Source organism: Mastomys coucha, unplaced genomic scaffold (genome assembly GCF_008632895.1).
Source record: "Mastomys coucha isolate ucsf_1 unplaced genomic scaffold, UCSF_Mcou_1 pScaffold20, whole genome shotgun sequence".
NCBI lineage: Eukaryota > Metazoa > Chordata > Mammalia > Rodentia > Muridae > Mastomys > Mastomys coucha.
The window spans coordinates 118,908,004-118,921,766 of NW_022196903.1; the positions used below are offsets into that span (position 1 = coordinate 118,908,004).

Consider the following 13,763-nt stretch of genomic DNA (forward strand, 5'->3'; position numbering starts at 1 on the left):
GTTGTCGTATTTTCGTATTTTCGTTAGAGTTGGGACATTCTTCCTCTGTCCTTCTTCAGAGTGTCCTTCCTGTGCCTGTCACAACAGCAAGCATTGAGAACTGCTGTGTGGAGTTGTAGACTCGTCACCACACTCTGATGAAGGAAAATTATTTCAGTTCACACATTTCACTTTCTGCCGTGTGTGTGTGTGTGTGTGTGTGTGTGTGTGTGAGAGAGAGAGAGAGGGGGGGGGAGGAGGAAGGAAAAGCGGGGAAGGGAGAGGGGAAGGGAGAGGAGAAGGGGAAAGGGAGAGGGGGGAGAGAAATTCCATTTGTAAAATAGATAACATTTAAGTATCTGTTTATGTGACAAGAGGGCAATGTGGATGGCAGTAAGAACTCAAATATGATCCCTGCTCACTCTCAGGATTGCCCTCCCCCAGGGAGCAGGTCAAATACACATAAAGTGCTATATACAAGGCATTGTGGGAGGGAAGAGGAGAAGAGTGATGCCCACTGCTCTTCAGTCTAGATGGGAAAGTTGGGACGTGAAGAAAGAGAGACTCATGGGGTGGAGGTGAGCAGGGTGGGGTCAGAGTTGAATCTGAACAATGAATTAACAATCTACTCAGCAGACCATATTAGAATTGTGGTATACAGAGAGGCTCCGAAATCACAGATGGTTTGAAACAGTTGGAAAGCAGGAAGGACTGACCTCAAGTATTCCTACTAAGCACTAGCCCTAAGGGCAAAATACTGGGCTAGACAGGAAGAAATGAGGAAGTTTGGGTCAAATCACAATGGACTTTGAATGCCAAATCAAGGGTCTGGACTTTACTGTGTGTGTATGTTTGTGTACATATTTTCCCTGATGATTTTTAAATAAATGAATGAAAAATCAGAATTTTGTTCCATTGTCAGCTTTTCTATCCACCCTGGCAAGTGTGTTCTGTTTTCGCTGCTATACGATTTATTATTATTTTTTTCTAAGTAGATTGTCCCGGAATGTCATTGCTGGCTGCTGTCTCTTTTAGCTTAGTCTGCTCCTCCTTGTTATTTTAGCCCAAGCCCAGGCAATCACTCACAATTTTACCTGTCTCCAGCATTAGACAGTGTCAGGCTGGCTGGCAGTTAGTAAGGCTGCCTGCCGAGTGTGCAGAGGAAACCCCTGGAGTCCGTGCCCAGACTTGTTTCCAGGCTCTGTGCCTCCCACCCACATTTCTGGAGCACTTTACTTCGTGAAGATTTAGTTGAAAATCAACTTATGGATTCTTCCTTAATTGGTTTGGCCAGGGTTAATCTGTCACTGGCCCAGCCAAGCTGGCTTCTATTATGCAGCCACACTGAGGATTTCCTGTGTTTCTCTTGTCCTAAGGGAGGCTGGCTGTTTTTAGAAACAAATGTTGGTGTTGGTGAAGGCCGGCATCCCTGTGTCCTCTGAAGTGAACCCAGCAGGGCTCTCATTTGACTCAGCCCTCCAGACTTTCCCTTGAAAAGAACAAGTCTTGGATTTGGCATTTGCATGCTAGAGGGTTATAGTTATACATATTTTCTCCCTTAGATTAATTTAAGGCTTGCTGTTTATTTCTGACTCTCTGCGTTGCCTCTTGGAAATGCTCAAGGGCACTCAGTCCAGGCCGGAAACACCTGTAACATTAGGATGTGTGTAGAGAGGGGATTTCTGTGGCTCTGGATACCTTGGGTCACCTGTAGACCCAAGGGGCAAGGGCACTTCTTCTGAGGTTGTCCATGTGACCACACTGATTTACATGTAGGGGTGGGAGGCTGAAGCTTTTATTATGAGACTTGAATAATGAGTGGGAACTATGGAGCACAGCACACTGGCACTAGAAAACAGTGATGTTAAAACAGGAGTTTGTGTCTGGGCAGTCTGTGAAGGTGAGCTCTGCCCCTTGAGGACAGCAGTTCACTAAAGGGACAAACATAAGAAGAAAGTCCCACTTCTTCTGTGATACTGCAAGGATGTTGGATTTCCCAGGGCCGTTGGCAGGTATGTGGTGAGGTCACCGCTATATGTGATAGCAACCCATCCCAAAGTAAACTGCCTCTTTCCACCCCATGGTGCCCGCGGAGGCCCTGAGGTGTTCACACAGTTCTTCTGGAGGAAGTTCCTTATGATCTTGTTTGCCTTCAACTCACTAAACCAAGATCACTACCTTCTAAAAAAGGGGTTTTGCAGTCAAAAGTATCCTGACTGTCAGGGGCCGAGGGATGCCACAAAATCACACCATGCAACAGACCTCATGCAAGAGATTTGTTGGGGAAGGGGAGACCAAATGGCTGCCTCTGAGCGGGCATGGCAGCAGTGGTAGACCAGGCAATGATGGTTAGCTTTGTATAGCATGCATATAAGGGAAACCAGCAGTAGTGGTGACGGTACTGTGTGAACTGTGTGAACTGTGTGGCATTGGCCCTTCGTGATGGTGGGGCCACTGTGCTGAGTGATTGAAGGTGGGATACGGTGTAGGGGAGCTCCTGGTTCAGGAATGTGGGCAGTTCTCAGTTGACCAACAGCATCCATGTATGTATTCAAATGCATGTTACAGGTTTTAAAAACAGAGGCCAATCTCTATTTATTGTCCCTTGGTCATTTCCACTCTCCTTTGGACCTTCTGTCCTAGCCCCTACCCCTGACTCTCAAGTTAAATTTTCTGGAAACGCATCATCGTGTAAAAGATATGCCAGGTGCTGGTGCTTTAAAACTTTTATTATTTACTTTGTGTGTGTGTAGGGGCAGTGTCCAAAAATGGATTTGGGGAGTCAGTTCTCTCACTCTGCCTTGTTTCTGAGACCAAGCCCTTCTTGTTTCTGTACTGAGGTGTCAGACATTCTATGTGTTCTCCAGATTACCAAGCCCACGAGCATCTACGCAGTTCTTCTGTCTCACTTTCCCAACTTGCTGTTGCCATGCTGGGATTCTGTGGGCATTCCTCTGCGTCCATATTTTTATGTAGGTTCTGAAGGTTGTGCTTGAGACTCTAGGCTTGAGTGACAAGGGCTTTTCCCTGCACGGCATTTTTGAAGGCCCAGGAAGCCGCACTTGTGATTGACTACCTGAGTGAAGACTCAAACACCTTTCCCTACCTCTATTACCGACTAGCTCTTCCAGGAGTCCAACCTTGCAGCTGAGACATCTTGCCATCATTGACACCTGCTGGTCTCCTAGAACCCACTGAGAATCCACAGGGCATCAAGGACAAGGCAGGGGTCAGGGTTGTTGAAGCAAGTGTGTAGTGGCCACACCTGTGAGGTAAAAAGCCTGCCAAATCAGAAGCATTTTGGCTAGGAAAAGTTCCATATGCATTTTCTCTGGAAACTTTTAGTGAGGTTGGCTTATGCTCTTTGTGTATGGACACACACACACACACACACACACACACACACACACACACACACATCGTGGCCCTGGGACCACGATGCTTGTCTAAGGGCACCAGAGCCAGAACATCACAGCACCTCACCTTAGGAGATTTAAAGCAGTTCCTTTGAGCTGTCCATTTAAACAGAAGTGTAGAAAAGGACTGAGTCAGGTTAGGTACACATCTGAACGTGGGATCTGGATTTTTTCAGACCCACTTGAGTCTCTAAACCTTAAGTTTGTGTCTGTTTAGCATGTAGCTATACAGTATACATTTTAATCATTTCTGCATGCTGATATGCCTTTCACTAAGAATAACAGTATATATAATACATAGCTAACTTATTACTTACATAAATAACTTACTCTTTGTGCCTTGGTATATGCATATATGTGTGTGTTGAAGCCAGAGGTTGGCTTTATGAACCTCTCTCTACTGCTGTTCAATTTGGTGGGTTTTTGTTGTTGTTGTTGTTGTTGTTGTTGTTGTTTGTTTGTTTGTTTGGGTTTTTTTGATAGGGTTTGTCCCTGAACCTGGAACTTGACATTGAGGCTAGACTGGGAAGCCAGCTGTTTCCCTGGACCAGCACTGGGATTACAGATGTGTGTCCTGCTATTCCTGACTCTTTATGTAGGTTCTGGGGAGGGGAACTGGGGTAGCAAGTACTTTACCCACAGAGCCTTCTCCCCAGCTCCCACATGTTCATATTACATTTATTGAACAATTATTAGATATCAGACATTATATGTGTTCTCAGCACTTCCAATGTGCAGTCCCAGATGCCAGTCTGTTAGGGATTATTTTATGGAGCTTAATTGCACTTGCTATAACCGAGGGACAGAATGGTTGGTACCTGCTGTTAATGTGTGGGGAAGCAGAATAGAATGACTTCCCTGGGAGCAAATTTGCAAAGAGCCTCCCCCCTCTGCTCCCCAGCCCCCACTCTGTTCCTTGCCCTAGAGTATATAGAGCCTTTGGCTTTACAATAAAGAAAGACACTTGAGTAGGTAGTCTCAGCAGGGCTGAGCACTGGCTGCTGCAGAAACAGGGTTGTCATGTGGGGGCATTTTGGAGATGGGGTTAGAGAGGCAGCTTAGAATAGACTGAAGCACCGGTGTGCCAAAACAAGGGATCTGGATTCTATTCAGAAAATAAAGGGGATTACATGGAAATTTTTATGAGTAGGGAGGGTTAGATGACAGGGTCAGATGACAGGGTGTGTGTGCTGTAAGCCTGGGAAGTCTGGTAACAAGGAAGGTGGCTGGGAGGTTGTGGCAAGGCTCCAGGCAGAGCAAGACACCTTGCAGCTGCAGGACCTTTGCTCACTGTTCCTACAGCTCAGCATGCTCTCTGGCTCCTCCCGGTTACACACATGCCTCTTCCTAGATGGTCATCCACATGGAGACTTTGTTTAGTCTCCACCCGAGTTGACATCAGCTCTGTCTCCTCTGCTTCTCTGACTCTAGCACATTCTTTTTTTCTCCTCTCAGAATACATTTGCGAAAGTCCTGTTGAACATCTTTATATACACTTATCTCTGCCCTCTAATCCCAGCTCCTCCACAACAGGACTAGGCCTTTGCCTCCCTAAATACTTGGCACAAAGCCTGACATTTTTCCAGCCCTCAATAAACGTGTGATGAATGAATTCTTTCCAAATAAAAGCAATGGCTCTATCTATGGAAAGGGAGACCCAAGCTGGACCTGAATAACCCCAGCATTTGGGGTCAGGTAGAGGTGCTAAGGCAGGAGGATCAAGAGTCTAAGGTCAACAAGGTAGACAGACCAGCAGCAAGACTTGCCTCAAAAAAGGTGGGATTCCAGCTTTAGGAGGCAGGTTTGAAGCTATACTAAAGGCTGACAACCTATGGTCCGAGGGCCAACGTCAGCCTGCTTTGTAGACTGCTTACTTGTAAATAAAGCTGTATTGAAACGACAGCCACACCTGGGAGCAGTGGCAGAAGCTGTGATAAGGCAAGGCAGACCATAGATCCCAATGTATTTCCTTTTCGGCTACTTACAGAGTTTACCAACCCTTAAGTTAGCCACATATGATTTGTTTCTGGAGGTGAGAGATAGAAGAAAGTGTTCTAGTCACACATCTCTTCATTCTGCCAGCTGTGTGAAGAAGGGAGGGAGGGAGGAAGAGAGAGGGGGAGGAAGGAAGGAAGGAGACCCTGATAGAGAGGACTAGGGGCCACTGATTAAGGATGGGCTTTGCTCCCATAGCTCCCTGCTGAAGCCTCCTCTGTATGTTCTCTTCTAGTCATCCAGTTTGGTTTTGTCACCCTTTTTGTGGCCTCCTTTCCTCTGGCACCAGTGTTTGCTCTCCTCAACAATGTCATTGAAGTGCGGCTGGATGCAAAAAAGTTTGTTACAGAGCTGAGACGCCCAGATGCTGTGAGGACCAAAGACATTGGTATGCCACCCGCCCCCCCTACCCTTTGAGGCCTGGCATTCCCCCTTCCCTTCCCTATGAGGCTCCTTCCACCTGCTCCACAGAGCTCAGGGGGCCAGCACAGCCTTCCTTTCTTCACTCCTTGGAACTACTACTGTTTCCTTCTTTGGATGTGGGAAGGCCAGTGGAAGTCATTTAACTACCCCAAGATGTCCCCCTAAGTTTCCAGATAGAAGCACCCTAAGTTTTCTGTGCAAGCTCAGTTCTGGAAGTGGGCAGAAGGCCTTCCCAGGTAACCGACCTACACAGTGCCACCCCATTCTGGGGTCTCACTGTCTCTGAGCCCAGGGTGGGACTAACCAGAGATGTCTGCTCTTCTGTCTTACAGGAATTTGGTTTGACATTCTCTCTGGAATTGGCAAGTTCTCCGTCATCATCAATGTAAGTGTTTGCATTCAGAAGGCCTTGGCTCTAAGGGAGGGGCTTCCAGAGAGCCCAGCCTTTGAAGCAGGAACCAATCTCATTACCTCCCAGCTTTCCCCATCTGGAGCTTTACTTTAGACGCCCTCTTCTTCATGGATATACAAGCCTTGTATGTAACTCATGTTGCTGCCTGGCAGTGCAGTTTAGCTTTAAATTTTATTAAGAAAAAGATACTTATCCATATGACTATATGCCTCGACATTAAGAGTCAAAATCAGATATTTTTGGAGCCAAAAATAAGGAAGAAACAATTTACCCCATCTGCCCATCTCTTTCCATTTGGTTTCTACCCTTGTATACCTGGAATGTTGCCTAGGTTGCAATTCCTAATTCCTCAACATTCTCAGTGCAAAGCCTTAATCACTCTCATGGACTGGCATGCCCTGTAGGTTAAGCTAAGATGAGGAAGAAAAGGGGTGCGTGCCAGACTCTTATACGTGGCAGAGAAATTGCTTTTGTTCTCTAGATAAACAGTGGCTGGATAGGGCCTCCCTCCAGCTCTTCCTTCCAAGAAGGCACCAGCCAGCTTGGTGTACATTTAGAAATCCACAGTTCATGTTCCCACAGGAGCAGAATATTGGTTTCTAACCCAGTTCCTTGACACCTACCTACGAATGTTCAAGAGGTTTTGGGGGTTATAGAATCCGTCTGCTGTAGGTTGAATGTTTAGATGTAGGAATCACCCCTTTGGATGCTTAAAGGGGATAAGTTGTTACTTTGAGCCATGTCTACTAGAAAAGTGACCCTCAGAGTCAGCTACATTCTATCTGTGTTACAGAGTGACAGGGCATTTTGTTTCCCTGGCCACTAAGAGTCTTGCTTACTTATCAAATTAACAGGACATAGGAATTGTGTCTACCATATAGGAACATTCTAGAAATGACGCAGGATAATAGAAGGACAAAGAAGTGCTCAGCAAATCACAGTTATGATAATTATCCGTATGTTATTAATTTTCAAATATGGATATGGCCCACTTATGTATATACATTTAGGAAAAAATACCAAAACCAGATTTTAAGGGGCTTTAATTATTGTGCAGACTATAGTATAAACAGCTGCCAAAAAGATTTAAGGTTCTCTTTGCAGAAAGTCACTCCAAATCCAAACATGCAATCACTCACCTGCATTCAGCTTACTCTTGGCCATTTGTAGAGCACTTAGACATCCCATATGCTATGTGGGATGAGAATGGCCCATCTAGCAGACCCAGTGCCTCTTCCCTTCCGTCTCTCCCCTTTCATAAGATGAATAAAGAAATAGCTTTTATTGCAGGAGGCACTGCAAAGTGTCAGAAAATGATGATCTGATTGAGGAAACTGTGTAACTATGTTCCTCGCTCCTTAGTCTTCTCCCAGGACATAGGCACAGGGCCTCCAGCTTCCTTGCCCAATCTACCAGCTCCACTTTTTATCATGCCAAGGGATTTTCTCAGAATATCTTGAACTCAATTTTGCTCAGCCAGCAGCAGGGTCAATCCAAGTATCTTTAGAGGTGGACAGAAGCTTCTAACCCTCAATATTGTCATTTCCTCTGTCCAGAACTGTGAGCCATGTCAACTTAGGGACAGGCTCTTGAGCATACTGTTGATGCTCTCCCATGTCAGTGTTTGTAGCTCCTCTTGATGGACAGTCCATCAGTCACATGTGCCTTCCAGATGCCACTCATTGAGACTTGCTCTTAGTGCTTGTCATTCTGTCCCCAGGCTTTTGTCATTGCTGTCACCTCCGACTTTATCCCCCGCCTTGTGTACCAGTACTCCTATAGCCACAATGGGACACTACACGGCTTTGTGAACCATACACTCTCCTTTTTCAATGTCAGCCAGCTGAAGGAGGGGACACAGCCGGAGAACTCACAGTTCGACCAGGAGGTTCAGTTTTGCAGGTAAAATGATGTGGGGGAGGAGGGCCAGGAGCAATAGATCCCAAGAATTATTTAGAGGACCTGGAGGGGGCTCCTTCTTCTTCTCCATCTCCTATCCCTCCTCAGTTGCTATGAACTCACTTGATTGAGTCACTCAATATTATTGAGTGCCTTTTGTTACATGCTATAGAGCAGATCAAGTGCTATCTAACTTTGACCATGTTGTCAGGGAGTAGAAAAAACAGAGGAGTCAGGCATCCTATGGACTTACATGTAGGCCCATGTGCATGTAAGGGACTGGAGTGGAAAAGGTGAGCTTCCTAGATGGGCTGTGGGGAGATGAATATCAGGAAATGGAAGTACTCTAGCATGGAGCTAGATAGCGGAGTGAAGGAGGCCTTTTGGGAAACTAGTTCTGGCCAATGATATAAAATATGTCAGAACTCCTGGGATCACATAGGCCAAGTACAGAATTTGGATAGCATAAAGAACACACTGGAAGCTGTGGAATCTCACAACACCTCCAATTTGATCTGGTAGGAAGGCATGGCCTTTTAGTCATCAGAGAATGGCACACACAAAGTGTATGTTGAGATAACTGATACAATTTCAGAGAGGAAGATGAACTAGGGTTTGGAGAGCACAGGGAGTAGTCGGGCTGCTGAGCCACTGAGATGTGAACTGTGATAGGCCTAGGCTAGAGTCCCCAAGGAATTAAGAGAAAAAAATGAAAGCTTTTTCACATGATCTGCTGCGGAGTTAGTGGCAATAGACACAGGGGGAGGCTGAGTCTGGACGTGGCTTGGCAGCCATGGTTCTGTTGACACGTTAAGGAAGGAGCTAGAACCTGATCTTATAAGATATGGTGGGATTCTGAGTCTGGTAAGTTGGCATCTTAGTGCAGTCCAAACAGTGAAGAGATCAATACTTGGACGAGCATGTCATATTGAAGGTGCTGCCATACTTTGTGGCTACCCATGTGTTCTTCTTGCTATCCAAACTCAGCATTTTGGCCTGTACAACCCCAGGAATTCTGACACAATCTATGTTATTTGTCATTTCTATCTTCTCAAACATCCTCTTTAATTAAACCTCCACTGTCTAGTTCCACACTAGAGTTTGTTCCTTTTTCCACTCAACATTCACGTGTGCTGAATTTGATGTTGGTCATGGTGCATCACCAATGATGGCTGGAAACCCAAGCAGTGGTTTTCACCATCCCCCTGGATAGGTCCTAACTGGTATTCAGAAGAGGTGGCTGAGAAATACCACTCCAGGAATCCCCGAAGTGAAGATACAGAAAGCTCCTTGTGACTTCTCAAGGAAAGCTAAAGAACAGAGGGGCAGTGGGGAACAACTTGTTTGACCCTTCTGGACTCTAACTACACAACAGTCTCAGCCATTCCTCCATGAAAGACCACACAGCTCACATATTGCAAACACAGAATAAGGAGCTAGGGGGAGATGTTTTGGACTGGCAGGGATTGCTCTGGCCACCGTCCAGTGTGTCTTATGGAAAGCTGCTGGTGCCCCTTTGAAAGCAGTGTTCTACTTTCCTTTTTCTTGACAGCATATATGAATTAGATAATGTTTCATTATGTCATTTTTATACATACATAAAAATGTACTTTGACTATCCTATCCTGGTTTCCCTATCTTTTCTCTCCTCCTCCTCTCACTGACCCCCTCCTCTTCCAAGTAGTCCCCTTTCCAGTTTCATGTCCTTTAAAACAAAGTTCTAGAATCTGCATGTGAGAAGTACACCTACAGTATTTAGTTTATTGAGAATGACTTGTTTTCTTTGCCCTGATGTTCCCCCATTTCTAATCATTTTTCTACAAATGGCATAGCCTTGATGTTCTTTATGGCTGAATGCAACTCTCTCTCTCTCCAGCTCTCTCTGTCTCTCTCTGTCTGTCTGTCTGTCTGTCTGTCTGTCTGTCTGTCTGTCTCTCTCTCTCTCTCTCTCTCTCTCTGTGTGTGTGTGTATGAGAGAGAGAGAGAGAGAGAGAGAGAGAGAGAGAGAGAGAGAGAGAGAGAGAGAGAGAGAGAGAAGGAGAGAGAGAGAAAGAGAGTTCACATTTCCATTATCCACTCATCTGTTTATGGACATCTAAGCTGATTCCATTTCTTAGTTGTTGTGACTAGAGCAGTGATAAATATGGATAGGCAGGGCCAGGCATGGTAGCACATGCCTTTAGTCCCAGCTAGTGGATCTCTGTGAACTCAAAGCCAGCCTGATCTACATAGTATGATCCTGTTTCAAAAAAAAAAAAAATGGATATGCATCTGTCTCTATGGTGTGCTCACTTTTATTGGTTTGGAATTTACACATGAATGACAAAATTGTACTGTTTGATTATTTTATTTTTTTAATACTTAACATACTGATCTCCATAGAGACAACATTAATTTATGTTCTTTGCACTAGCATTGTTTGTTTTGAGGGTAGACATTCTGACTATGTTGAGACTCGAATCTTAGTATAGTTGGAACAGTGGGCATCTGCTCATGCTTCCCCCATGGACTCAGAGTCAAATGCTCCAAAGAGAGAGGCTTAAGCTCAGATCTAGAGTCTGAGACCAGGAGAGAGATGATTTGGTCATCCCAACCCAGACAGCTTAGCTTACTGACCTGTGATTTAAATGGATGGCCATCCTCAACTCAACACTAACTTTAGATCTTAACTGTAGTCAACCAAGAGAAGATGAAATAGTGGTGACCAGGCCCCCAGCAGACTATCCATCCATTTATATGAGTATAGATGTCTCAAAGGTTTTTACAGCTGGGGCTACAAAGTGCCTAGCCCTCAGAAGTCCTCTTGTAGGTGGATTTCCTCCTACACTTGGCACTGCCCAGGCTACTGGATCTGACTGGTTTATCAGACTGTCCATGGTGCTGGATTTTGGTCTGTAGCTCTAACAGCCCTGTTCTTTAGCAAAGGGGGATCTGTGCCAGAGCTGTAGGGCATTTTGGGTGTGGCCATGGGCCTTTCTAAACCTACCTCAGTTCCTGAATAATGACATGGAGACTATATTTATTTATAAGCTTTTGGCCTTGTAGCTAGGAGTGGTTTCCTACAAGCTCATAATTCAATTGTCCCTTTATACTAATCTAAGTTCTACCACATGGCTGGTTGGTTACCTCTCCTTCCTTTCTGGCCTACTTTTTCCTCCATGTCTGTCTGGATGAATCTCCCATGCCTAACTCCTTCCCAGAGTTCCTCTCTTTGGAAGTCCCACCTTGCCATTCTGCATATTGCTATAGGCCATAGGCTTTTTATTTTTAACCAATCAGAAGGTGATGTTTACAAAATACTAAGGCCAAGAGATGCTTAACAATACCAAAATCTAGCCTGTAATCAGATCTTTGCCAGTTCAGAAATTAGTATTTGAATAATACAAGGATAATCTTTACACAGTGCATAAAACATCACTCCAACATATGGGTTTGCTTAAATGTTGCCCACAAAGTCAGTCAATAGATTTGCACTGATTTACAAACAGGCCCTGAAAAGTAGCAATTCTAATAATTTTAATAACTGGAAATAAATATTTTTTTAACTGAAAGTGATCATGAAAATAGTCCCTTAATGCTTCAGCCTGTCAAAAAGAAATCAAAAGAAACTGGTTAGAATTGGGAAACTTTGGAGTTCTCTAAGATTATAGATGTTCCAGGTGACAGATCCTGAACTAAAGTTCAGATCAAGTTTCCCCAAGAGCACAGACTCCCAAGGCTGTGCAGTGAGAACCAAGGTGAATACAATCTGCCTCGTCAGCAGGTCCAGCAGCACCTGTCAGTCACAGAGCAAATGACTAGACATAGCGTAGAACGCCATGGTTCTTCCTTCTCCCTCCCACCCCCGACTCTAGGTCACCCAGTAGCAGTTTTGTTTTCTAAACACCATTGACTGATGGATCCAGACTGGTAGTTGAGAGTAGGTCAAATTTTGAATGAGGATTAATTCAATTAAACAAGTCAAACCCCAATCTTTACTTCCCAGTTCTACTTTGGTCAATGTTGAGTGTACTTTCAAGCTCCACATGATTGCTTTCAGCTGTCCTAACCAAGCAGAGTTTATTCTACTCATCCCATTCTGCAAAGACTCAGGACCCGAAATGTTGTAGGGACACACAGGGTTGATCTTCCTGCGTCTGCTTTAAACTCTCTGGATTTTCCAACCAGTTATGTACAAAACTCTGACCGTATCTTCATAGTTTCTATGCAGGTAGATGAAATTGTTGTGTGTATTTATTACCTGTTCAAAATGAGGATGAGGATGAGGATGAGGATGAGGATGAGGATGAGGATGAGGATGAGGAAATGGCTCAGAGGGTAAAGCTATTGCTGCACAAGTGTAAGAATCTGAGTTCTGATCCCCATAGTCACACAAGGTCCAACACAGTAATACCAGTGCTCCTGCAGGAAGACAGCAGGCAGAGACAAAAGAATCCTCTGTAGGTCATGGGCTAGCTAGGTGTACAAGGTACCCAACAAAAGACTATCTCAAAGAAGATGGAAAGCAAGGAGTGATACCACAGGCTGTCTTCTGTGCTCCTGTGAACACAGACATAACATACCTGGAGAGAGAGATTTAGTGAAAGAAACTTGCTACCAACAAGGGACAGAATTACCAGGAGCATGCTTCGGAGGTATACTTTAATTCTATTCTTCTGCCAAGAAAATGCATCTTCAGAAACAAATCATCCTGAGATCAAACTTGAGTGACCTTTGGAGCAGCCAGGTTCAGTACCAGTTAGGATTGTGGGGTCATTATGCAAGCGTTTGAAACCCTGGTACTGGCTCTGTGATACAGAGCACCACAATGCCTCTATCAGGAAGTCCAGATGAAACAGGGGTGTAGGTGAGCAGAATGTTCAAATACCACTCTAGTAACTTCCCACAGGGCCACTGTGGGGACAGCACCTCACTGAGACTTAAGTATTTGAGGGTAAACATTCAAAAGAGATCAAGGAAAAAGAATGAGGGATTCAGTGGCTACAGAAATCATCTGTTTTATGTTTTTGCTTTGTTCATTTGAGACGTGGTCTTCTTCTGTATCGTGGCTGGCTGAATAATTATGAAACCTAGGCTGGTGTGCTGGCTAAATAGTTTGACACGCAAACTAGAGGTATTTGAAAGGAGGGAACCTTCATTGAGAAAATGTTGCTATAAGATATGGCTATAAGACATTTTCTTAGTTATTGATGGGGTGGAGTGGTCCAGCTCATTGTGGGTAGTACCATCCCTGGGTGGTCATGGGTTCTATAAGAAACCAGAGTGAGCAAGCCATGAGAAGCAAGTCAGTAAGCAGCACTCTTCTATGTCCTCCACATCAGCTCCTGCCTCTAGGTTCCTGCCCTGTTTGAGTTCCTGTCCTTTGGCGATGAGCAGTAATGTGGTAGTGTAAGCAAACTGAATAAACCCTTTCCCCCCACACCTTGTTTTTGCATTATGATGTTTCGTTGCAGCAATGGAGACCCGAACTAAGACATCAACACCACTTTGCCTCCTCCTTCCCACAAATGCATGAGCATTTGAGTCACAAAGCAGGATATAAAGCTAATTATTTTCTTAGTTTTTTTTTCTTCTACTCATTTTTTTATTTTTTATTTTTTTTTTATTTTTTTTTATTTTAGATATTTTCTTTATTTACA

The 13,763-nt window shown here is 44.6% G+C and overlaps 1 protein-coding gene across 5 annotated transcripts in view; it reads left to right on the forward strand.

Moving 5' to 3' along the window:
- The window catches only part of Ano2 (anoctamin 2), a 328,395-nt gene that overhangs the window by 302,384 nt on the left and 12,248 nt on the right, over positions 1–13,763 (forward strand). For 4 of the 5 annotated variants that reach the window (XM_031383474.1, XM_031383476.1, XM_031383473.1 and 1 more), the window contains 3 exons: positions 5,626–5,778; positions 6,146–6,198; positions 7,946–8,127. In XM_031383474.1, coding sequence (XP_031239334.1) covers positions 5,626–5,778; positions 6,146–6,198; positions 7,946–8,127 — 388 coding nt within the window. The remainder of the gene's footprint in view (positions 1–5,625; positions 5,779–6,145; positions 6,199–7,945; positions 8,128–13,763) is intronic. The other variant, XM_031383478.1, reaches the window with a different exon arrangement.